The 27883-nt window shown below is 31.1% G+C and overlaps 2 protein-coding genes across 7 annotated transcripts; one reads left to right on the top strand and one right to left on the bottom strand.

The window, feature by feature from the left end:
* Positions 1–947: 947 nt before the first annotated feature.
* Positions 948–7260, bottom strand: LOC143064695 (uncharacterized). Of its 5 annotated transcripts, none has more exons than XR_012975308.1 (4): positions 7064–7238; positions 6747–6847; positions 5284–5362; positions 948–4144 (listed from the first exon to the last, which is right to left on the bottom strand). XR_012975308.1 is itself a non-coding variant. In XM_076237726.1 (4 exons), exons 2-4 carry the CDS (start codon positions 6837–6839, stop codon positions 4107–4109), a joined length of 198 nt encoding a protein of 65 aa, XP_076093841.1. In that variant the 5' UTR covers positions 6840–6847; positions 7064–7241; the 3' UTR covers positions 948–4106. The 5 variants fall into 5 exon arrangements, 4 of the variants coding, with proteins under 4 accessions (XP_076093841.1, XP_076093842.1, XP_076093840.1 ...); XM_076237726.1 differs by having other exon boundaries at positions 5284–5350; positions 7064–7241; XM_076237727.1 differs by having other exon boundaries at positions 5284–5350; positions 7149–7238.
* Positions 7261–7481: 221 nt separating this feature from the next.
* Positions 7482–20125, top strand: LOC143064697 (ubiquitin-conjugating enzyme E2 Z-like). Of its 2 annotated transcripts, none has more exons than XM_076237728.1 (7): positions 7482–7740; positions 9587–9659; positions 10647–10834; positions 11353–11464; positions 11804–11916; positions 12310–12400; positions 18201–20125. In XM_076237728.1, the coding sequence occupies exons 1-7, from the start codon at positions 7541–7543 to the stop codon at positions 18354–18356; spliced, it is 933 nt and encodes a 310-aa protein (XP_076093843.1). In that variant the 5' UTR covers positions 7482–7540; the 3' UTR covers positions 18357–20125. The 2 variants fall into 2 exon arrangements, with proteins under 2 accessions (XP_076093843.1, XP_076093845.1); XM_076237730.1 differs by lacking the exon at positions 7482–7740 and adding an exon at positions 7812–8804.
* Positions 20126–27883: the final 7758 nt, after the last annotated feature.

The raw sequence follows: 27883 nt of genomic DNA on the forward strand, positions 1-27883 counted from the left end.
CAAAATCAATACCAACCTTCCTTTTGTGGTCATAAACCTTGTGTTAAAATTTCATAGATTTCCATTCACTTTTACTAAAGTTAGAGTGCGAAAACTATAAGTATTCGGACGACGACGCCAACGTGATAGCAATATACGACGAAAAATTTTTCAAATTTTGCAGTCGTATAAAAATCTAAGTACATTTTCAGATTCAGCATATCAAAGAACCCCAAGGATTCAATTTTTGATAAAATCAAACTAAGTTTAATATTGGACCCTTTGGACCTTAATATAGACCAAATTGAAAACGGGACCAAAAATTAAGAATCTACATACACAGTTAGATTCGGCATATCAAAGAACCCTAATTATTCAATTTTTGATGAAATCAAACAAAGTTCAATTTTGGACCCTTTGGGCTCATTATTCCTAAACTGTTGGGACCAAAACTCCCAAAATCAAACCCAACCTTCCTTCAGTGATCATAAACCTTGTGTTTAAATTTCATAGATTTCTATTTACTTATACTAAAGTTATGGTGCGAAAACCAAGAATTATGCTTACTGGGGACCCTTTTTGGCCCTTAATTCCTAAACTATTCAGCCCTCAACTCTCAAAATCAATCCCAACCTTCCTTTTGTGGTCATAAACCTTGTTTAAATTTCATTGATTTCTATATACTTATACTAAAGTTATTGTGGGAAAACCAAGAATAATGCTCATTTGGGCCCTTTTTTGGCCCCCAATTCCTAAACTGTTGGGATCAAAACTCCCAAAATCAATCCCAACCTTCCTTTTGTGGTCATAAACCTTGTGTTAAAATTTCATAGATTTCTATTCACTTTTACTAAAGTTAGAGTGCGAAAACTAAAATTATTCAGACGACGATGACGACGCCAACGTGATACCAATATACCACCAAAAATTTTTTAAATTTTGCGGTCGTATAAAAATCTAAATACATGTTTAAATTCAGCATATCAAAGAACCCCAAGAATTCATTTTTTTTTTTAATCCAACTAGTTTAATTTTGGACCCCGATTTGGACCAACTTGAAAACTGGGCCCATATTCAAAAATCTAAATATATGTTAAGATTCAGGATAACAAAGAATCCTAAAAATTCTTTTTTGTTTGCCCATTTGAACTGTAATGTAGACCAATTTGAAAACGGGGCCAAAAATTTAGAAACTAAATACACAGTTAGATTCAGCATATCAAAGGACATCAATAATTCAATTTATGATGAAATCAAACAAAGTTTAATTTTGGACCCTTTTGACCTCAATGTAGACCAATTTGGTAATGGGGCCCAAAAATCTAAATACATGATTAGATTCAGCATATCACATTTTGTTGAAATAAAAAAAAAATATTTTAGGAAGCCAATTTGGACCAACTTGAAAACTGGGCCCAAAATCAAAAATCTAAATACATGTTTAAATTCAGCATATCAAAGAACCCCAAGAATTCAATGTTTGTTAAAATCCAACTTGGTTTAATTTTGGACCCAGATTTGGACCAACTTGAAAACTGGGCCCATAATCAAAAATCTAAATATATGTTAAGATTCAGGATGTCAAAGAATCTTAAAAATTCTTTTTTGTTGGACCCTTTGAACCGTAATGTAGACCAATTTGAAATCAGGACCAAAAATTTAGAAACTAAATACACAGTTTGATTCAGCATATCAAAGGACCCCAATAATTCAATTTTTGATGAAATCAAACAAAGATTAATTTTGTTCCTTTGGACCTCAATGTGGATTAATTTAAAAATTTCTAAAAGTGGTAATCAATTTAAAAATTTCATAAAGTGGCCCGAATGTTCAATTATATTTCAATCAATTGAAATACCAAGAGGATATAAATGTAAATTTGTACATTGACCAATTAACCATGAAAATAAAGTTAAGGTCAGATTAAATCTACAGTCAAACAAACCTTACAAACATTCAATACACATACACCATCATATACAAATATAGTTGACCTATTGCTTATATAAGATAGACTTGACCAGTATGAAATCTAAACCTTGATCTTCCATCCAATAAAAGGGGTTGAGATCTGTTGCAATGATTAGGTATACCTAATATAGTACCTATTTAGCTATTACTTATACATGTGTATTACACATGTAAAGAAAACTTGACATTATTTTCAACCAGTCACTAAAATAGAAAATAAGGGTCAAGGACAGTGGACATATAACAAATTGAAAGTTCATAAGATGGAGCATCTGCATACTAGGTACAATGTATGATGCATTCAGATCTTATTCCTTCTGAAATATAGTGATTTATATAAATAGTTAGTCTTCGTTTAGTAATACCCATGTCTCACATTCTGCCTCTTTCTTACAGCAGTGACAATAACCAATCTAAGATCAGCATTCTATCATTATACCTTCTGTTATAAATGTCAATTAGCAGCAATTTCAGTTGAATTTTTTTAGGAACTGCCCAACCTTTTTTTAGTGTGTACCGGTATGCTTTTTGTTTAAATCTTTTTTTCACATTTTTTTGTTCTCAATATAATCATCTCTCATTTTAGGATATTTTTATCCCTTGCATGTTTTGTGTGTACTGTTAAATTGTCAGATTGTGAATTAACTTTAAAGTTACCATGTTCTTCAACCATTTACTGCATGATATATGCTTCACTTTGTAATGGCTCAGTATGTTGCATTCTTCTGTAAAGATACTTATCAAAACATGGTTATGGTAAAAAAGGACAAGGAGACACTTTCTTTAAAACATAACATTTTTAATCATGTCATTATCTATTAATATAATTCAGTAACATGCAATATTAACAATACAATAATTGTCAAGTAATAGCACTGCTCTAAATGTAACAAATTTCAACAAATAAGTTCCTTATAATCACGATAATTATTTTTACAGATAAATATCTGTGAATGCCAAAAAAGTAACCCAAATTTTTTCCAAACCTTTTTAAATCCATTCCCATAAATTTCTTTGAAGAAATAATTTGTTTGGTTAGTGATGCATCCAAAAACCCCAATGTAATTTGTTTTAGGCTTGTGATAACAAGCATGCATTTCTGATGCCAACAAGAGGCTGTCACAACGACAGCAAACCGGATTTATTAACATTTATTTGTGTCCTGGCAATATCACAAGAACCATTACTGATGAATGGTGAACGTGAAAATCGTCAATATCAAATTTGACCTCCATTTTGTCATCAGTATCAACATATTAAAATTTGAAAAGCTTAGATTGAATGGTTCATGAGTAAATGCAACAACCTGAATGGAAACGCCATTTTACGATCTTTCAAGAACCATAACTCCTGAACGGTAAAAGTCAAAATCGTCATTATTGAACTTGACCTCTATTTTGTCATCCGTAACAACATATTAAAATTTCAAAAGCTTTGGTTGAATGGTTCATGAGAAAATGCACGGACACGACGGGAAACACCATTTTTCAATCTTTCAAGAACCATAACTCCTGAACGGTAAAAGTCAAAATCGTCATTATTGAACTTGACCTCCATTTTGTCATCAGTAACAGCATATTAAAATTTCGGAAGCTTTGGTAGAACAGTTCATGCATAAATGCACGGACACGACTGGAAACTCCATTTTTCAATCTTTCAAGAACCATAACTCCTGAACGGTAAAAGTCAAATTCGTCATTATTGAACTTGACCTCCATTCTTTCATAAGTAACAACATATTAAAATTTGGGAAGCTTTGGTAGAACAGTTCATGCGTAAATGCACGGACAACTCCATTTTTCAATCTTTCAAGAACCATAACTCCTGAACGGTAAAAGTCAAAATCGCCATTATTGAACTTGACCTTCGAATAGTTGTCAGTAATAACATATTAAAATTTTAAAAGCTTTGGTTGAACGGTTCATGAGTTAATGCACGGACAACATTTGATTGCCGCCCGCCCGCCCGACGTACATCCCCAAATCAATAACCGACATTTTTGTCACAAAAATCCGGTTAAAAAGTATTTTTTAACATTACTGAAAAAAAATTTGAAATTCCCCCAATTTTTAATTTTTACAGCCTTCAACTGTATATCACCTTCTTGATACTACCCGATTTTTAATTCCCGGAAATGCTTCTTTCTTTCTCTACATTCACTTGGCTCCAAACATTTCACCAACAGGATTCACAACTGAATAGTAAAAATTTCATCCTTAAGTAATGTGAACTTTTTAAGTTATGCATAAAAGAGAACAACACAATCTTTTCTTTTTTCATTTTACAATGGTAGTCTTAGAAAAAAAATTGTAGTTTCATCAAAATACTGCTCATGGAAATGTATACCAAACTTCATCAAATACCAGAATTTCATCTAAAAGCATACTTATGTTTAAATGTTATTTTCTTTTAATGCATATTTCATATATCTGTAAGCATGACAAGAGGGAATTTCATAATTTTAAATCTTAAAACATAAATGAAAGGTATAACTGCATACAAAATATTTCATGAAATGTCATTATGGCATCTACATTACATTTTAAAAAGATGAAAAACACACTTCTATAAGTTATTTCAGTGCATTATGTAATGGCAAAATAATTATACTTCATCATTGTTCATGTGTGTGAATGATCAGTGAGAAATTTTCTTGATAAAAAAAATACAAAAAATCAATTTCCAGCTACAAAGATGAACATGCAAAGGAAATGTAAAGTGAAAATAATATTGCTTACAATTCTGAGTGCAAGATTTTTAAATTAAACAGCAAGTAAGTTTTTTGGATTTTTTAAAAATATTTCATTTTATCACTATCATGACTGTGGGTATTTTCATAATTTTAAGAAAAATTAGATTCAATGAAAGCAAACTTCAATTCATGACTTAAAAATGTACATTATGTACTTTGCATGCTTTATTTTTTTTTTTTTTTTTATTTGGTCGGGTTGTTGTCTCTTTGACACATTCCCCATTTCCATTCTCAATTTTATTATGACTGTATTTATACAGGGAATTTATAAATCAGAATTTTTCCATAGAAATCTTGCAGAAAAAATTTAATTCGTTCAAATCTTGCTATTAAAAGCCTTTAGAATAATTTTTTTACACATGCAGCATGTTCAAATAGTTCTCAAATTTACAAAATAAAACTTCAATAAAGGATAACCATTTACATTTCGCCAAAAGGTGCAAAAAGGATATAGAATTTATTTATATAAAAATATTTTTAAACTGTCTGAAATACTTTTGGAAAATAGTTAGTATCCCATCCCCCTAAACAGACATGTTCACCTTTCCTTAGAAAAGGTGGTGTCATGAAAGAGACCTTACCAAATATGGTAAAGAGCTGAAGAATTGGTATCCTATCAGCCTTCAGGTTCTCAATGGTATCAGCAACCTGTCAAAAGAACTGTAATAGTCATTAGAATAATCTTCATAAATCAATTTACATTATATATCTAATTACAGTTTTAGGCTTTAAATCTGTCCATATAAATCTGAATATTTTTTAGAAAGTATGTTTTTTTTATAATAGAAATTATTATTTCTTCTCAGGCATTTATATGTTGACAACTATGACAATGATGGTCATTTTATATATCTTTAACGACATTCAAAAACTTTATATCATTTTCTTAAAGCCTAAAACGGTTTACAATAAAATTTCAAGAATTATTTAAAGATAATAAACTATATATATACATATGTTCACTTTTTACAAATATTCAAACCATTTTTTTGTTATTTTTAAAACCTGAACTTGGTGCTGTGATCATTTATAGCACCATTGTACTTTACCAGTATTCAGAGTTGACCTTCCAATAGGATTAGTCTATGCCCAGTTGAAGGACATACAATGTAACAAACTTATATGTACATTTGTACATGATCGCCTCATCCTCATTTAAACAAATGAATCAGTTTCAACTGCTACTTCCTTGGGCATTCCTTGAACATGATGCACAAAACTCCAAAGACACATTTTCGTTCTCGACATGAAGACAAACTCCTGCAGATTTTGATTTCTTGCAATGTTTTGATTTTCCTTGATAGTCATGGTCATGTGCAGCACTTCTTTTGCGTTCCTTAAAAGAACTTGTTAGTTTAACATTGGCATTTGGAATGTTTTTAAGCAAGGTTGACAATGTACTTTGATTCGCTAAAACACTCTTGAGATATTCTACTTCTTCCTCAAGAGCATTTTTGTGGTGCTCCAGCTTACCCATTTTGTCATTTAAATTGGCATTTTGAGATTGTAATGAATCAACTTCATCTTCTAGATTCTTAATATATGCCTTTTTCTTTTCACGATTCATTTTGGCTTGTTTCGCATTTTTCTTGTTTTTCTCATCAATGGCTTCAACTATCTCTTTATCTATCTGAAATCTTGAAGTGGTTCTTGGCGCAGTTATAACTTTGATCACTTTAATAGGTGGTAAAGTAGAGAAATTGTTATTTTTAGTGTCACTGGTGTCAACTGCATTTGGCTTTGCTACAGTTGTTTTGGACATAACTTGCTTCTGACAATCGTTATCTGCATCCTGGGAGGTATTTGACACTTGACGGTGATATTCAGCTGCATTACTTGGAATAACTGGTGAAACAGACGCAATGTTTGCTACTTCAAAATCAGTAGCATCATTACTGTCAGTTTCACTAGCTAAATAATTAGTTAGTTCTGTGTCCAACAGATTGTCAAAATTTTCAAAGCATGGAGGGGACAGAGCTTTGAAAGAAATGTCATCTTCAAAGTCAGATATTACTGAATGCTGTGGACTACTCATGATACTAACCCCACTGTCTGATTCGTGGTATGGTGATTTCTTCAATGCATCATCTTTCTGTTCACCAAAGTTGATGTCCACATTGATAATGCCCGTGTCCATTAGGTCATCTAGTAAACAAGGAGCAGATATTAACCTTTCCATTGTTAGATTATTGATTAATTAAACAAAAAATATCAAAAATCTTTTCCTGACTTTGCAATTATATTATCAACTGTTCAATAAAATTGTCAATGTAAGTTTTTTATAAAACAAAACTGAATGCAGTAAACTATTGAGTGGCAAAATGTTTTTGTTTCTTTTTTCAGTATGATTCAACAACTTACAAATTGTAGGTCACTTTCTAACTGGTATATTCCTATTGTAAATTATATACTCCACTTCTATGTCTTGTATCGACTGTTCACTCACTTGAATTTTTCTGAAACTGTGACTGAAAATTCCTATCTTACGTAGTCAAAACGAAAAATACGTACCACCTACGTTTGCTGACGATCAGCAAAAATACATGCATACAATTGGTCAATTTTATATAAAAAATTATCAATTGCAGTTAGCTATTGGTTGGTTATTTCAGGTACATTACGTGTTGTAAACATAAAGCAAACGTTTATATATTTTTGATCACTGAAGTGTTTGGGTAAAGGCATTTTATGAATAGAATGTACAGCTTTTGTTAGACTATGATTTTCCTTTTTAATCTCTAACTAAAACATCAAACATTATAACCCTTCTTTCATTTTTTTAAGTATGCTTACCATGGGAAAAAATATTTAAAAGTACTCATTTAAGTGTAATACTATATGTTTGAAAGATCTAGAATATATTCCTATTATTTTCTCAATGTGAAAGTAGACAAGATGGCGACTTCCAGTGCAGACGAAACAACACAAAGTGATGCAGGAGATCTTTTGGAAAAAATATCTGATAAATGGGATCCCTGTACCTGTAGAGATTGGGAAAATGAGAAACCAACTCAGCAGTGCTTTCTCAGAATAAAAAGGTTCTTAAAAATAGAGAGAGAAGTTAAATACCTTCTTTCTTTTTTTACTGGAGTGACTGTAGAATATACAGATACAGTTAACTCGCGTTGTCTCGAACTCGGTTGACTCGAAATTTCGGATGAGTCGAAGTTTTCACGTGGTCCCGAACTTTATTCCATACAAAGGTATGTAATTCGACTCCTGATGAGTCGAAATTGGATGAGTCGAAATTTCGGTTGAGTCGAACTAAATTTACGGTCCCAAGGTTAACAAAAGCATTCAAAATTCATTTTTTATCTCGAACTAATACACATATGTCAAAACATGACCTCCGGGATTTAAATGGATTGAATAGTTAATCTGACAATGCACGTGTAATTAAATTTCCAGTCACTGACCACTGTATTGATTATGACATGCTATTTCCATGAGTGTTTACCTAAGATTATCTTTTATAGAATTTTGATAAATAATTAGTGATACATTGTTAACAGTATTTAAAATGTTTACAAAACAATCAATTTGTTTTTTACACTAATGAGCTTGGGTGTGTATAAAGTGAGGATTATGGCTTCCGTTGATGATCACCTATAAACTACTCAAACGCCGTCTTTTTATATTTTCTTTTCAAAAGAAAAAGTGAGATAAAACAAAATGAATAGAAATCAAAATTTTCTTAAATCTCTTGTATCCGAGAATAAACACTTTTGTCAGCGAAAACCGAACTGAATAACGAAACTATCGATTGAAAATTACTCTCTTGGAAAAGCTATAGGATTTGTTTTAAATTGAAACAATTGAATAAGTAAAAATTATGTCATTATAATAATAAAAGACTGTGACATACATATACATCGATTTGATACTAGAATATCGATCTCCTTGCCATATTCACCCGGATTTATTTTAGCTTTACCAAGCTAAGCAAGAGTTGTGTCCCTTAGATTGTTGAACTTCCGGTGTTCGTTTGAGTCGAACTACGTGTATCTCGAAATATTTCTCTGGTCCGGCTGACTTCGACATAACGAGAGTCGACTGTATATATATTTACACATGACTCATGAGCCCCTAAAAGATTCTACAGGTATTAAACTATTCTACAGGTATTGAACTATTCTACAGGTATTGAACTGTTCTACAGGTATTGAACTAATCTACAGGTATTGAACTATTCTACAGGTACTTATCAAATTAAAATGTCAATGCTGCAGATTATTATAAACCAAGGTCCAATAAGCTTCATAAAAAAAACTCAGAGATAGTAATTTTCCAGAAAAAAAAAGAATGTACATTTTTCAAAGTGGGATGCATGTACATGTACCCCATAATTAAATTTGCCTGTTATGTTGGTCATTTCAGTACTGACAGTAGTCCAAATGATAATGATATCTTGAAAGGCTATTATATTTTTTTGCCTTGACGGTGTCCTTAAAGCATCATTGCCAAAAAGCCAAAAACTAAGATTGAAATACCATTTATATCCAACATTTTAACATTGGTTGATAGTTGTCTCCCAGGCAATCATACTACATTTCGGATTTCCTTATTTTACAAATGTTTTAATATAGAGAGATAGAAACTTTAGACAGGAAAAATATCAGCAAGATAAGATCTACAGATATGTCAAAATGTCTGAAATTGTATGTTAACTCTTAATAGAGCTGTTCCATTTAATGATGATTGTTAAATGTAAGTGGCCTGCATTGTTTAAAATATGTAGGTGAGTGACCCAATCTCTGTAGTTTTAATTATGGTCAATATTGAATTGTTGTTTAACTCACTTCAGGATCAATTTTTTAATGCTTATTGGAAAATATGCTGTACCTACAAAATATACATATAATGGTCATTTTGATTTATTTGCAGAGACATTATGGCTATTTATAATGAACCACCACCTTTTATCTGTATAGTACCAGACAAAGAAGACATGACAAAGGTAAAAAATAACATACAGCCTAACTTAAAATGCAGTTATATAAGATTTCTGTCTTTTTTAGACTTCTTTTGATTTTAGCTTTGTTTTTGTTTTTTTTTATAGAAAGTTAGCTTTTTGTCGAGCCAGTGACTTTTGTCGCAAAAGCAAGACATAGCGAGTCCTACATTGCATCAGAGGTGGTGGCGGCAGCCATGTCCACAAATATTCACCCTGTGGTTAAAGTTTTTGAAATTTTAATAACTTTCTAAAACTATTCTGGATTTCTACCAAATTTGGACAAAAGTTTGTTTATGATCATTAGATGGTATCCAGAAATTAATTTTGTAAAAAAAATCCTGTTTATCTGTATTTAAAATTTTTACTTATAAATGGACTTAGTTTTTCTGCCAGTTAAACACTTTGTTTTTCTTGCTTCATGTTTTTCTTAAAATGGGTGTCAAAGTTGAGTTTTTATGCCCCACCTGGGGGCATTATGTTTTTGGTCTGAGTGTCTGTAAGTCTGTCAGTCCATCTGTCCCACATAAGGTTAAAGTTTTTGGTCAAGGTATGATATAATCTTTCTATTTTTTTATGCCAAATTGAAGTTTTGACCCCAATTTCATGGTCCACTGAACATAGAAAATGCAAGTATGAGTTTGGCATCCATGTACTGTGAACACATCCTTGTCTTATAGATACATCTAGAGAACACATAACTATAGCTGATCAGTGTTGTTGATGTTGTGGTCAGTTTAATCATCCCATTACTTGCTATTTTCTAGGTAATGAATTTCAGATGTAAGATCTTATCACCAATATTTTTGTCGTTTTACACAAAAAATTTATTAATTATTCACCAGAGTTTGAATGATAAATAGCCAAAAGGTAATAAACAAACTATGTAATTCGATAATCTTATCTTTTGATATGTACTTTTTAAGATTTTTATAGAAATTCTATCTTGGAAAGAATCATTTAAGCATTATGACTTGATAATTTGTTTTTCAGATTCATGCATTGATCACAGGACCATTTGACACACCATATGAGGGAGGTTTTTTCCTGTTTCTAATTCGATGTCCACCAGACTATCCTATTAGACCTCCTCGAGTAAAACTGCTAACAACAGGCAACAAAGAAGTCAGATTTAATCCAAATCTATACAAAAATGGAAAAGTCTGTTTAAGTATTTTAGGGTAAGAACATGAAAAGAGAAAGTCAATTTGCAATCAGTTAAAATGCTGATGCAAGAATTTATTTTGGTTTTCAAAGAGGGGAGATTTGTTTGGAAAAATTTGGATTCCTGATTCATATTGTTATACATGTATAGTTTTATACACATATCTTCATAATCTAAGATATTTATATAAAACTATATAACAATATGTCACTGGAATCCAAGTGGGATTTTCTTGCTGTGTTGTTGGCCTTTGACTGTTATCTTCTCTTTGGTCAGGTTGTTGTCTCTTTGAGATATTCCCTATTTCCATTTTCAATTTTATTCCTGTCAATGTAATGTTAAAGAAATTATAGTCAAGTCTGCTTGAGTTCAATTCTGCCAATATCTAATGTCATTGGATGTAAAAGCTATTATAAAGATTCACTGAAAAATAATTAGATTTAAAATTGAATTCTTAGTTTGAAATCTGATTTCATAGTTTCACTGTTAACACTGTTTATGTTGATTAGAGTAATGCTATGTTTTAATTTTTAGGACATGGGCCGGTCCAGCCTGGAGTCCAGCACAAAGTTTATCAAGTATATTGATTTCCATACAGTCATTATTAAATGAGAAACCTTACCACAATGAACCAGGATTTGAATGGGTATTTTATAATTTATTTCTGATGGAAGAAATCAGTTTTTTTAAATTTTTCATTACCAAATTATATTTAATATGAAGAAAACTATGTGGCTTTGCTTATTTTCTGATTATTATGGGGACCATTATTTTAAATTTTCTGGAGAAACATGCATTTTTGATTTAATCTAACAAGATTTTTAACTTATGGAAGTTAGTGTTTTGCCGTTTTAAGGTCAACTCAATTACCAAAGCAGCATAGTCTTAAATTTGACATAAACATAAACCAGAATAAAAACAGTACCAGTTGAGCAATGTGAGCTCCTTTACAGTATACCAAATTGTTTTAATTCTATTAAAATAGGAAAGAAATCCTGGAGATGCACAACGATATAATGATGTTATCCGTCATGAGACGTTAAGAGTAGCTGTATGTGATATGTTAGAGAGAAAATGTCCTTGTCCTGAAAGCTTGTAGTAAGTAATTTGGAAAGTTGTTATATAGGAAAGTTGTTATATAGAAATGCCATCTTCTGTTCATAACTTAAATTGTTAGTTAACAAACATTTTTTGAAATAAGTGAAGCTCTGTATGAAACTGAATATTCGTATTTTCAGTTTAGTTGTCTACTTGAGCATAAAGAAACTATTATATACTTAGCAAAATGTACACAGATTGTGTTTTGAGTCTTTTGGTTTGAAACTTTCAAGCAGGAAATATTGATGTCAGTAAATAGTTGTGTTTTTGATAAAAAATTCTTAATAATATCAATCATGCAAATGATTTAAATAGTTCAAGTTTGTCAGATTGTTACTCAATTACCAAATATATTACTTATTTCTTTTAAATAATAATTTGTATCTATTTCAGTGATGTAATGGAATCATCATTTCTAGATTATTACGAATATTATGAAACTGTGTGCAATTCTAACATGTCCAAACAAGGTCAATCAATGCAGGTAACTACATAAGTTAATATTATTTATTGTTATATTTGAAAAAGCATTGAAGTTTAAGAGACAATCTGGGGCTGTGAAGTGAGAAATCATTTTCCATATATAAAACCCATAGAAATTGTAGACCAAGAATTGGTTTGGAGAGTTTCTGTTTCTAAATTGTGATGAATTCTTACTGAAGCAGAAAAGCCACATATTATTATTTCCTTATTCATTTCCTCCATAGCCCCCCCTGTGTTTTTTCATCATGGGTCCAGAAATGAAGGTCATGATTAAAATTTGTAATTAAATGACTGAGATAAACAATTTAAACACATTTAAAATTATAATAAAGATCCTTCATTTTGTAATTTAATCACAATTTAACTAGTAACCATAAATGTCAGGTGATAAATCTTGGATTTTTAAGAGTTACCTATCTTGTTATGTTGTTTTATTGGAATGGTCATCCAATCTGGGCTATTTATTTGTGTTTTAGCGCATCTTTTTTTGTTCAAGAACAAATAGACAATTTACTACATGGTTTACAATACTTACGGCCTAGCCAAGATCAGATGTGCATTTCATATTGGGTCTATGTTATAGGCTTGTAAAGACAAGAAGATAAACTTTACATAAGACTGTAATACATCTTTGAACTGAAGAAGAGAATGTAGGGTTTCACAATGAATATCAAATATCATGTATAGGTGTTACCGTTTTGAAAAAAAACATTAAAATACACGCTGAATATGTTCGATAGTTAATAAGTGAACTTAATTTAAACTACATTATTGGTTCACTGTTATAGACAATTTATTCATCTTTCTTTTACTGGTTGTTGCAACAAAAAATCTTCAGTGGTTACAAAGTTATGATAAAAAGTTGAATACTATGCGTTTGTTATGAAATTTTGTACTTTTGTTTTTAGCTTGCTCAGTGTAGTGATAAAAGAGAAAATAAATCAAATTTATACTATTATGTGTTTTGTTTTCTCTTCTAGTATATATACATTATCAAAAACTACCTAATTTATCAAAATTGCAGTACCCTAGGCCTAGTTTGAGATATATGCCATCAAAGTTTGATATACAAATAAAGTGAAAAAATGTCTTGTCCGTAGACATGCATTCACTAGTAAACTGGAAGCATAATTACATTAATGTTGCATTGCTAAGTTCCTGTTCTTTTGTAGATATGAAAACACTACTAACATTTTTTTCTACCATCTATTAATAGAGGAAAAAATCCAAAAATATGTCAGAATGTCTTGTCTGTAGACACATGTCTTGTCCGTAGGCACATGTCTTGTCGGTAGACATGTCTTTTTGTCAATATTGCTTGGCTTTATGGGTCTAAATTAGTCCTATGTGTTGTTTAAACTTAGAAATATCTTATTTTTAATAAATAAATGGTAATTTAAGTGTTCTCAATTTTTGTAAAATTACTTTACAGGAGTGGATTTTAAAAGTGTCAGATTATCAGTCATAAAAAGCATACCTTATTTTACTTCAATATTGTTTATTCCAGTTGCTGCATACCTTAAAAGATTAACTAAATCAAATGAAGAAAAAGTATTTCTCTCTCTCTAACTTTATCTTTTGCATTTCAGTATTAACAGCAGATGAGGAAGTGTCTACGAACAAACACTTGTACATAACAAGTATTAAATTCAATTATTTGTCTGCTATGGAACTTAAATCTTATTTATAGGTGATGAAAGTTATCTATTCAAATTAAAACTCAGTATTTTCAACATAAATATAGTCATAATTGGTGTCTTCCTCGAATGCCAACATTTTATTGTCGAGCCTGCAACTTTTGTTGCAGAAAGCTCGACATAGGGATAGTGATCCAGCGGCGGTGGCGTTAGCTCACTTCTTAAAAGCTTTATATTTTAGAAGGTGGAAGACCTGGATGCTTCATACTTTGTATATAGATGCTTCATGTTACGAAGTTTCCTTCAGTCACATGTCCAATGTCCTTGACCTCATTTTCATGGTTCAGTGACCACTTGAAAAAAAAGTTCAAATTTTTTGTAATGTTGAATTCTCTCTTATTATAAGTAATAGGATAACTATATTTGATATGTGCGTACCTTGCAAGGTCCTCATGTCTGTCAGACAGTTTTCACTTGACCTGGACCTCATTTCATGGATCAATGAACAAGGTTAAGTTTTGGTGGTCAAGTCCATATCTCAGATACTATAAGCAATAGGGCTAATATATTCGGTGTATGGAAGGACTGTAAGGTGTGCATGTCCAACTGGCAGGTGTCATCTGACCTTGACCTCATTTTCATGGTTCAGTGGTTATAGTTAAATTTTTGTGTTTTGGTCTGTTTTTCTCATACTATATGCAATAGGTCTACTATATTTGTTGTATGGAATGATTGTAAGGTGTACATGTCTAGCGGGCAGATGTCATGTGACCTTGACCTCATTTTTAGGTTCAGTGGTCAAAGTTAAGTTTTGAGTTTTGGTCTTTTTATCTAATACTATATGCCATAGGTCAACTGTATTTCATGTATTGAAATATTTTATGATCTTTATGTCAGTCGTGCAGGTTTTATTTGACCGTGACCTCATTTTCATGGTTCATTGAACAGTGTTAAGTTTTTGTGTTTGGTCTATTTTTCTTAAACTATAAGTAATGGGTCAACTATATATGTTGTATAGAAGCATTGTTAGCTGTACATGTCTGCCTGGCATGGTTCATCTGACCTTGACCTCATTTTCAAGATTCATTGGTCTTTGTTTAGTTATCTTGGTCAATGTTAAGTTTATGTGACAGTTGTAATAAATCTTAGCTTTATACTTAGGACTACCAACATTATATCAATGATTAGTATAGAAGGTGAGACATTTCAGCGTGTGCACTCTTGTATGTTACCTATTCCTTGAATGCCAACAAAAATATTTCAATTGATGTTTATATGATAACAAAAGGTGTTTTTATAAGTATTTAACTGTAAAAAATAATTAGTGAACTTGATGACATTGTAACATTTTATCACATTTTGATAAGAAAAGTAGCAAAATTTAAGGGTTTAAATTATTATGAATATAAAGAAAGAAAGAAAATGATTTTTTTTTATTATTTATTGAAAAAAATATATTTTGGGAATGAAAATGTTTATTAACATAAGACATATATATATAAATATAATATATATTTAGTTAAATACAATTGTTTCAAACTAAAAGAGGATATTAGAGATTTATTTAATTCCATATCATTTTTATTATTATTTTGTTAAGTATATACATGAACTATATGAATATTTAAATTGAACAATTAACTTAACTTTAAAAATCATCAGAAATAATTTGGTAAATTTGATAACTTTCAAGCCAACAATTTACAAATTTTGAAGAAAATCCATTAAATAGGGTAACAAGTATTTAGTCTAAAGAGACATGATTTTTTTAGTTGTTTGTGGCTTTGAACTAGCTGTCAGTAACTGCAAGTTTTCTCAGAGGCTGTACTTAAGTGTCTTGTTTTTGTTGGGATATACAAGTACATGGCCATGTCGGTCGTCTACTCTGTGTAGTATTTCTATTTGTTACCATCTGATGCATTAAGCCGTTTTCATCTGATTTGTATAGTTAGTTCGGCTATGCGGTATGGGCTTTGCTCATTGTTGAAGACTGTATGGTGAACTATAGTTGTTAATTTCTGTGTCATTTGGTCTCTTGTGGAGATTTTTTTTATAAGAACACCAATGATTTGGAAACATGATAAACCCCTTACCAATATAATTTCATGAATAGCTTGCAAAAAGGGGTGTAGTATTATTACCAAGAAAAATATCCTGAACAAACTGAACATACTAAAACATAGTAATCTAACACGCGATACAAAGTTTCAAGAAATTCGATCAAGTAATATGGTAGGATGTTACAGCACACACAACTATAGAAATATTGAAAAAATTCCTTCAAAGTCCAAAGAGGCTGCTGTTGAATTTGTGTAAACTGGAATTCCTGACAATATGCACATGCCTCTGCTGGTGGACTATTAGTCCTCGAGGGTATCACCAGTAGCCAGTACTTCGGTACTGGCATGAAAATACGGATTTATTAAAATTTGCTGTTACAAAATGATAGAAATTATTATAAATTAAGGAATGTATCTCCCTCGTGCAAAGCTCTGATTCCTTTCACGGATTTTGCTATACTTTTTTGGACCTTTTGGATTATCTATAGCTCTTCATCTTTTATATAAGCTTTGGATTTCAAATATTTTCGCCACAAGCATCACTGAAGAGACATGTATTGTCGAAATGCACATCTGGTGCAAGAAAATTAGTACCGTTAATTTTATTGACTTTGTGATGCAACTCTTTTCAACGTTTCATTTTAAGAGAATCCATATTCGTTCAAGCAGTATCAGCAACAATAAAAAATTTCAACAACGTGACAAACATGAATTAGATTTTACCTAATATCTGTTTAATTAGTACCATGTTTTGATAATCATGCACTTTTGTTGTGATAACTTCTTGCACCTTATTCCTCGAATGCCAACATTATTTTACAGGTAAATTGTCGGTAGATCAAAGGATGTTGGCATTCAAGGAATAAACCTCACAATTAATTCTAACAGATTTTTTTTTTAACTGAAATTGTCTTGTCCATAGACATTACCACAATGTTAAAATTGAGTTTTAATAATAGTTTGATTGTTTTAAACAGTCAGAGATATTGATTTCAGTTAAAAGAATATGTCTTCATTTTGGCTTAATCAATAAATTATTGAGATATGTAAAGAATTATGGGTACATTTTTATATTTTCCTTAATTTAAAAAACACAACTTAAAATTTAATTGGTAACTTTAATCTTAACTTTAACAATCATCTTTGAAAGCATTTAATTGAATATCAATAAAATGTCTTGTCCGTAGACATTATCCAAATGTATTTGTTTCCATTTTCCTTTAAGTTAAGCATCATTTGATAGATAAACCTGATAAAATGTATGTTTTTTTTCAAGAGAATACTTTCAGCTTATCAAAATTAGGTTTTAATAATGCATTTCATTAAATATGAATACAATGGCTTGTCCGTAGACAATACATATAAATTGTATTGCTAAGTTTGATTGTTTATTGTAAGAATATGCATCAAGTTATTTTAATGTTCTATACACAAAAAGAAAGGTTTTTTTGGAAGTTTTGTTATTTATAGATAAGTTTAGATACAGTTTTATCAGATAAGATTAATGATCAAAGAAAGCTACTGTTGTTTGAAATAACTGTGAGTTAAACTTGTTCTTGTCATTTTTTTTTCAATTAAAATGTTTGATATTCAATAATTCTAAACATATTTTGTTGTCTTTGTCATTGACCAAAAATCTGACACTGGTGACCATGTCTTGAAGGCAACCATTAAAGAAAATTATACAGTTTTTAAACACCATTTATTTAATAAAAATATTAATGTTTCTTCCAAAAACTGCATGTAATTATATAAATGCTTCCAGTGTTAGCCTAACAATGGCAATTTTTCATAATTTAAACCGTTTTTGAACCAAAATATCAAAAGAGTTTTTCCCTGAGGTGATACTCGTTTTTGTTCATGTGAAACACAAAATGCAGGTCTGATTGTGGCTAGGTCGTTACCTAATGTTGCCAATTTGATGCTGATAGCTATATAGGCTATCCACCTTGATTTTATTTTGTTTTCTGTTGAATTTCCTGTAGTCAATTCCAATATACTGTTTTCAAGTTACACTATTCTACATGTTATAAAGATATTTTGTTTCCTGATATCATCAAGACTTGTGAGATGAAATTTTCCTCATTTAAATGTCTTCTTGCAGGATCCCTTTGGTGACAGAAGGAAGCAATTCGATTACAAAGGCATTTTAAAAAGACTTAATGTAGTTAAAAAGAAACTTGAAGAGAAACTGAAGACCAAACCATTATCAGATGATGAAGATTCTGATTTAGACACCGACTCCAGTACAAATAGATGACATACCAGCTAGCTGCAGTGTTTCTGATTTAGACAGACTCTATTACTAATAGATGACATAGCAATATAAACTGCTTGCTGCAGTGTTTTCTGATCTCTCAATGAATTAGTGTAGTCTTATTGCATAGTTACACTAGCAGATAAGATTACTGTATGTATGCTAGCAATAACTAAAGCTTTGCACTTGAGAATGTTCATAGTTATGTTAGACAACATATGTAGAGTTGTAATGAAGCTTCTTTTTAATTTCAAATACTTTGATATCTGTTGTTAAAGTTTAAGGGAAAGGGGTCAAAATTCTTCATGCCTAATGCATTTGCGGCTTTTTTTTATTATGCCCCACCTAGGATAGTAGAGGGGCATTATGTTTTCTGGTCTGTACGTCCATTTGTCCGTCTGTCCGTTTGTCACACTTCAGGTTAAAGTTTTTGGTCAAGGTAGTTTTTGATGAAGTTGAAGTCCAATCAACTTGAAACTTAGTACACATGTTCCTTATGATATGATCTTTCTAATAATAATGCCTAATAAGAGTTTTGACCTCAATTTCACGGTCCACTGAACATAGAAAATGATATTGCGAGTGGGGCATCCATGTACTGGGGACACATTCTTGTAGTCTACAGTTTTCATCACAATTTACATAACACATGATGGTATATTTCTTGCACTTCATATTTCACTTAAAGCTGCTGAAATATATATAGATAGTTTTAACAGAACCCTAAATGACATGTAGGATATGCCTCAGTAAATCAAAAAATACAGAATATTAACAAGGACATTCAATAAGGGAGTATCAGTATGTCTTGGTCCCAGGCTACATTTTTTTAACTAATTTTTCTTGGTATAATTCACTTAAATAGTAATTACACCATTCCACATGTCTGGGTCATTATTAGTATTCTGATTATTTATAAAACAGCTTTAACTATGCAACAATTTCTTCACCTGAATACAGTTGCCTATAATTGGGTTTATGCACTTTATTTGAACTTTGACGGACAGAATAAGGTTATGTCTTACTTACATGGCTTAGGAAATTAAGATTATTTTTTTAGTTAATGCTTTCTAAGGTATTCAATGGGGTAAAATATAGATTTTTCTTTTATTCCATGTTTTGTTATGCTTTATTAAATAGTGCTACCTCTTAGATGAGGACTGTTCCAGAATTATATGCATGGGTGGCACTTTTTTAGACCCCTACCACTCATTATGTAAAATTTTCATTCTTCTTATGTTTCTACATAAATTCTAGGGTATATGCAACCACCCACAATTAGTTATTTTGATTGCCTCCAATACCTTTTGTGCTATTGAACAACAACAGGAATAAATATTTGCTAATAATTTTTTTCATGGAAAAAATGAAAATTTATATAGAATTACTTTTTTGCTACATTAAAAATGAATTTATTAAGGTTCTACTGTGGATATATTTCTATTTTCTGGGTACTAATTTTGTGGATTTGATGAACAATGAATATGTGTTCAACAAAATACAAGGTCATTACAGATGTGTATGCAGAATCTATTAAATCTGCAAAATCAGGTATCCATAAAAATAAATAAAATCATGAATTCATACAAAAAAAATTAAGTCAGTTTTTTTGTATGTGTTAATTTTACAAAATGTCTTAATTTAAAGGATATTTATATTAGCCTGTTTGTTTTCAGATTTATACTGTTATTTTCATAACTGAAAACTTAGTTTTAATATATGAACTAAAACTTTATGTTAAAGTCTATATAGCTTTGTTGAGTTTAAAATAGTTATATAATTTGTAATTTTGAAAATAGAAACAGAATGCTTCATATAGTTTCTTCAAAATTTCAGTGAAGGAAAAATATGAAACATAATTTTTTTATGATTTTTCTATTGTTACTTGTGAAATTGAGTATTTTACAATTAACTATTATTTTTCTATTTACCATTTTACCATTTTTAGCTCACCTTTCCAAAAGGAAATGTGAGCTTTTGCCATCACTTGGCGTCCGTCGCCGTCCGTCGTCGTAAACTATTTCAAAGATCTTCTCCTCTGAAACTGCTGAACCAATTCAAACCAAACTTCATCTGATTGATTCCTAGGGTATCTAGAATAAAGTTTGTGTTTTAATTCCCATTTCATCAAAAAACATGGCCGCCATGGCTAAAAATAGAACATAGGGGTAAAATGCAGTTTTTAGCTTATAACTCAAAAACCAAAGCATTTACAGCAAATCTGACATGGGTAAAATTGTTTATCAGGTCAAGATCTATCTGCCCTGAAATTTTCAGATGAATCAGACAACCCGTTGTTAGGTTGCTGCCCCTGAATTGGTAATTTTAAGGAAATTTTGCTGTTTTTGGTTATTATCATGAATATTATTATAGATAGAGATAAACTGTAACAGCAAAAATGTTCAGCAAAGTAAGATTTACAAATAAGTCAACATGACCGAAATGGTCAGTTGACCCCTTTAGGAGTTATGGCCCTTTATAGTCAATTTTTAACCATTTTCCGTAAATCTTAGTTATCTTTTACAAAAATCTTCTCCTCTGAAACTACTGGGCCAAATTGAACCAAACTTGGCAACAATCATCATTGGGGTATCTAGTTTAAAAATTGTGTCCGGTGACCCGGCCAACCAACCAAGATGGCCACCATGGCTAAAAATAGAACATAGGGGTAAAATCAGTTTTTTGCTTATAACTCAAAAACCAAAGCATTTAGAGCAAATCTGACACGAGGTTAAATGGTTTATCAGGTCAAGATCTATCTGCCCTGAAATTTTCAGATGAATCAGACAACGGATTGTTAGGTTGCTGCCTCTGAATTGGTTATTTTAAGGAAATTTTGCTGTTTCTGGTTATTATCATGAATATTATTATAGATAGAGATAATCTGTAAACAGCAAAAATGTGTAGCAAAGTAAGATTTACAAATAAGTCAACATGACCGAAATGGTCAGTTGACCCCTTTAGGAGTTATGGCCCTTTATAGTCAATTTTTAACCATTTTCCGTAAATCTTAGTTATCTTTTACAAAAATCTTCTCCTCTGAAACTACTGGGCCAAATTTAACCAAACATGGCCAAAATCATTATTAGGGTATCTAGTTTAAAAATTGTGTCTGGTGACCCCGCTTACCAACCAAGATGATTCGGGTTAGAAACATAAAAATAGAACATAGGGGTAAAATGCAGTTTTTAGCTTATAACTCACAAACCAAAGCATTTAGAGCAAATCTGACAGGGGGGTAAAATTGTTTATCAGGTCAAGATCTATCTGCCCTGAAATTTTCAGATGAATCGGACAACCCGTTGTTGGGTTGCCGCCCCTGAATTGGTAATTTTAAGGAAATTTTGCTGTTTTTGGTTATTATCTTGAATATTATTATAGATGTAGATAAACTGTAAACAGCAATAATGTAATGCTTGGGGTATACAATGTTTTTTTATACTTTCATCATAAATTATATTATGAACACGAGACAAACAAGACATTTCAGTTTGTCCACTCTTGTTTTTGCTTTTGAAGAAGATATGACAGAATCGAAGAACCATTTATATAAATTGAAAACCCAAAATAATCATTCATGGAAGATTTAAGCAAAAAATTTAAGGTGAGCGATTCAGGCTCTTGAGAGCCTCTTGTTAGTCATCACATTTGTTCAACATATAAAGCATAATGGTGAAAGAAAATAACAAGTCCATACATTTTTACAACTATTATATGAGTTAATGACCAATACTTTTAATTGTCAGTCATTCCTAACATCATGGTACTAAATGTGTTCACTGTAGCTTTTAATGTATACAAAGTCAACAAAGTCTTATTTATCATATATGTTTACACAAAAACTCATACATCACTGATCAGTAATGCAATTTGAAAAAAAAAATTTTGACTTGGAAGAAGGTAAATTTATACTCCAAATATAAGTCTATACATTTTTATTACATCTTGTTGAGGGTGGTAAAAGGGGGTCTCAACACTGAAAAATGGGAAATAAAAATTACTAAAACGTTGCATGGAAAAGCACAAGAAATAAAATCGTAGATATTAAGGTGGTACCCAACACTTTCACTTAAATTGATTTGGGTCGTTTAATTTTCATAAAATGGCTCGTTTAATTTTCATAAAATTTTTCAATAAAAAATTTCAAAAATTTTGAACCAACTGTTTTTTCAGAAAAATTACACTGGTTATATAGCAGTTTGGCAAACATTAATTTTGATCATTGAGAAGCTTAATATTCCTTTTACAACACAACGTAATTAAAACGTTTAGCTGACTTTACAGAGTTATCTCCCTGTAGTGTTAGGTACCAGCTTAAGGAAAAAAGTACTAGAAGTTATTACTCAGCCTTTTCTGGAGATTATGCAGTCATTATTAATGGACACGAAGAAGCTGCTGTCACCTTTTAGCATCTGCTAGTTGTATCTGATTTGATAAAATAATATTCATAGTGATTTGATGGACTTTATTGCATGCAGCAGCATACCTAACATATACAATATAATAGCAAAACTTTTTAATCAAATGAGGGACAAGCATAAGAAATGAAGAGTATCGACACAAAACATGGAAAATGAATAAGGGGATACACGAAGCATGCACACATCAAACCAAACATGAGAAAATATGAAACAAAACACAAAAACATGTGAAATAAAAAGGTTGAAAAGGTCGCACAAAATTAACCCTTTTCCACCCTCTCCTATCTCTTATCTGTATCATTGTCCAAATTGTCTGTTTGTGTAGTATTGTCAATTCTCCATTTTGACTTGAGTCCTGTTAGATCTTCAAGTTAGCAGTTAAGAATATAAGAGTTTCTCACTAAATTCATACCAGAATTTATTACATAACTGAGAGTTTGACATGAGGATCAAATGCCTTTCTGCTGTTGATCATGTTGATGTTAAGCAAAATCTCCTGTCATTCATTTGATGTATCTGGGGTTTGCAAGGGCTGATTTAGATTCAGGGTGGCACATCCCCCCTAAAGACAAGTTTTTCCTGTACAATGGACATGAATTGGGGAGCAAATGTGTTGTTTTTTCAATTGTTATATCGATAAAGTTATGTGAATTTGTAGAGTGATAATGTATTTAATGTTTATATTGTTATAAGTACTTGTATGTAACATATGCATCACAGTAAAACCTAATCATGTACAGTGGATAATAATCAGTATTAATCAATATAATGCAGTCAAGAATCCACAATCCCAACTGGTGTCTTTATTTCTTCTGCTGGACAGGAGTAATATGAATCCAAAAAATTAAAAAAAATACTTATTGAGTTTAGTTTAGTTTAAACATATTTTATTTGATCAAGTACAAATTGGATAAGACACAAGTCAAACAGACTTATGAAGTCTTCTACATTTAACATTTTTAGCAATATAATACAAAATATTTGTAAAACTAAAAATACTTATTTCAAATGTTTACCATGAAAGTTATACTTCTGTTGAGTTTGTTGTTAATTTTTTTGTCTATAAACCAGAGTTGTAAATAATATTTAACACTTATGGAATAAAACCACTAATTCATAGCCCAATTGATTTGATTCAAAATTAACTGAATCTTTTAAATTTTGACTGGGCCCAAATTAGTGGTTTTGTACCTTATACAGTTCACTATGTTCTTTTTAACCAGGCCTGAATTAGTGGTTTTGTACCAAATACAGTTCACTGTTCTTTTTTACAGTAACTGGCCCAATTAGTAGTTCAGTCTGTAATTAATTATTTAAACATATATATTCTGATTTTTTATTCTTTCAATATCAAATGTAAATTGATATTGAAGATCTTTAAAGGAACAATTAAATCTTTTTTAAAATTATTGCTGTGTAAACAATGTTATAATTATAGAATCACTAATCCAAAAATTTAAGAATAAAAAAAAAACAATCCAACCAGTGATCTATTAACGAACAACACACTGAATTCAAATAATCTTTTTCATTTTCAAAATATTTCAGCTTTTGAAATGAATGTTTTATTTTTATTTCTAAATGTTGCAAGTATATTTATCCAGTAACACACTTGTCACAGTAAAGACTGAAAAAGGTATATGCATTAGAATCAAGATTGATGTCTAAAAAACAATTCTTTATTACTTAAAATTTATTTTGCCTCATAAATTTGTTTTCCTTCTATATATTTATGCACATATGTAATATTTATTGTCCTCTTTCTAGAAATCATGTTGAAAACACAATTGATAAATCATTTACTGGTAAATGAATGATAATTCAATAAAATTATAATATCTGCTATAATAGTTTGAGTTTTGTCTTGCCTGCAATGAGTGTCACAGAATTCCAGACATTGGGATGCTAATCTTGTGATGACAGCATAAACTTTGTGTGTAAAGCATTGTTCATATTTAGTTGAACTAGTTACCAGTGGTATATGCCTTATGTTGTCTCATTTTCATGATGTACAAACCATATATAGTTTTTAAAACACAATCTCCGAAGTAATGTGATAACTATATTTTTACATGAATATAGAATCATTGCAAGGTATATGTGTGTGTCAAAGGGTCACTTGAGGTTGACCTGAATCATGGTTCATTGGTCTGTTATTTATTTATTTTAAGAACTAGGTTTGTTTCTCATTTTGAGCAAAAGGGGACCTATACTTTGTAAACAATATAATTGTTCGTTTGGCAAGGTTCAACTGACCTTATTTTCATGCTCTCAATCTGACTGTATTGTTCCTTAAACAAAGTTCAGGTTTTATTATATTGGCTTGTTCTCAGATGTGATAAGCTAAGGTCAATTGTGTTTAGTATATAGAATGATTGCAATGTAAACATGTTCCTCTGAAATTGACCTCTTTTTCATAGTTCATTGGTCAATGCTAAATTTACATGATTAGGTCTGTTTAATATATCAGAAATCAACAACTTGCTACAAAGTTGGGAGACAAAAACCAACAGTGAGTTCGTGGTCTAGTGGTTAAGACCAATGGCTACAGTGCTGAAGGTCCAGAGTTTGATTCTCATTTGGGATGCCATAAATTCATGCGCACTACGTTTGCGCGCATTTGGGGATTAAAATATTTTATGTTTGCGCGCAGCTTTTGATTACATTTGCGCGCAATCATTTTACAGGTAAATTCAGGTAAAAATATAAATAAAAATTAAATTAATTATAAGTGACTATATTTTTTTTTTATTTTCATAATTAATATGACTACCGGTATCAATTATCAATTTTGAAAATATTTCTTAATTCAAATTATATATTTTCATATTAAATTCTAAAACAAATTATAAAGTGATCATTATAAACTCGTATAGCTTTAAGACATACATCTAACTTCATTGCGAATATCTCAGTTAAAAGTGTTTCAACGAATAGTGATCGTTTTTAAAATTAGTAAATAATTTAAGTTAGTTTGTAAAGTTACACTAAGGCACTACATGGAGTTTCGGAATGTATACCGACATGTAAAGTAATGAATTTATCAACACTTTAACCTTTAAGATTAGGTATGTTTTAGCATTTTAGAAATTTTATCTTTATATATTTCTAGGATTTAGTGCTTGTGCAAAATAAAACGGACTTATCTTTCATGAAATCCCACTTCAACCTCATCATTGGTAAGCTGGGGCCTAACACTAACGGAATAAGAACTTATACTTGTTAATAATTGAACAAGTTATAATTAAATAAGTATTATTACCTGTATTTTACCTGGGTTTACCTGTCAAAAAAATGCACGCAAAAGTAATGATTTTTGCGCGCAAATGTAATGGTATTGCGCGCAAACGTAATGCACCGATAAATTCAGTAGATCAGAAGGGTGATTTTCATCGTCTCACACACATCTCAGACCGGATTTTAAACTAGAATTGGTACTTTGGGGGCCTCAGTTGTCAAAGTTGCCCCCTACTTTGACCTGGAGATTAATATACTGATATCTCTTCGGTTTGTCTGTTCCCGCTGAGTGTCCCGGTAGTTCTCTCTAAGCTTCAGCTTCATCCACTATAATAATAGACATTCCAGTGTAGCACTCCCTTTGTGTTGGGGTGGGGATTGTCCTTGTAAATATTGATGAAAATATTTTAGTGACACATCTCCATTAAACCCAAAAGGGAGTGTACACAGATTCCACTGTACCCTTGCAGCTGTTGAGGGGTGCTCGGAATAACGGAGGAATCTACCAATACATACATACAGGGGAGGCGACTAACAGCAATAAAGGCTCTTTGACTTTGAGAGTTGGACAAAAATTACCTGAACACTACAAGTATTGAAATCAAAACAGCAAAGTTGTTTTAAAGCATATACACTGTAATGAATATTTGAAACTACTTTGATGTATAAGCGTTACAAAAATGGGGGCAGACCATTAGTCTTTGAAATGAACTAAGCAACCAAGATGGGAGCCTCAAATACAACCGCTCAAATGTGTCTGCAACCTGTAATATTTATAAAACTTAATTGTGCAACTCCTCCATATCTTCTTGCATTAACACTGCTCATATCCTGCTATTTCTCATCAAACCTTTCTGAAAGACTACTTGGTGAAATCCAGTAGGATGTAGTGCTTCAGATTTTTATTTAAAATTGAGCACTACAAATGTACGAGGCCAAAGTCAGGAGCAAGAAATTTAGTGGTTGTCATTTATTGCTGTTTCTTTTTTTCTTTTTTATTTGTTTTGTAGTATGAATGGTCTTGTTTTATGCTGTCACACCACTGACCCAGATCAGTGAAAGGGTAGATGCTTTCAAACATGTTAAACCAAGCATCATTCTTTACATGCTTGTATCAAGTCAAAGTTTTATTACTTCAACCCCTGAAGTTTAGTGGTATTCTTAGGTTCATGTTGGTCGTATTTGTTTTTCGGAAATTGTTTCGTTACAAATTAAGCCATTAGTTTTCTACATTAAATTGTTTCAAATTTTTCATGTCAGGGCCTTTTAATAGCCGACTATAGAGTATGATGTTTTCTAATTGTTGACGTCTGTATAGTTGACTTAAATTTTCAATCCACTGCATTTTAACTTCGATGGAAAGTTGTCTCATTTGTAATTATTCAATATCTCCTTATTTATATATATTGTGATACAGTAGACAACCTATATAGACGATTTCGCCGCCCTAAGGCCTCTAAATATTTTAGCAGGCACAAGTGAAATCAAACTATCAAAACTGAGGTTTCCCAAATTTTTGACACACATCTCACAAAAATCTGAAAGGTGAAATCATATCTCATGAAATTTTCATCTTTTAGACACATGGCAATTTGGAGTTCCGACATTGTATAGAATGCTATTGTATAGAAAACAGTATCTTGCAGAGGACTCCCCATTGGATTATTTGTGATGCATTTACAGTTACCCCATATTTTGATCTAGTTTAATGCATTACATGATCTTACCGTTGAAGATGAGCATTTGAAATGCCAAGAACAATTCTGTGTACATGTTTTGTGTCAAAAATGGCTAAGGAGAGTTTGGATCTCACTTACATATCTAACCACACAACATTCTATATGTATGTGCCTGTCCCAAGACTAGAGCATG

The sequence above is a fragment of the Mytilus galloprovincialis genome, chromosome 2 (assembly GCF_965363235.1).
Source record: "Mytilus galloprovincialis chromosome 2, xbMytGall1.hap1.1, whole genome shotgun sequence".
Classification (NCBI taxonomy): domain Eukaryota; kingdom Metazoa; phylum Mollusca; class Bivalvia; order Mytilida; family Mytilidae; genus Mytilus; species Mytilus galloprovincialis.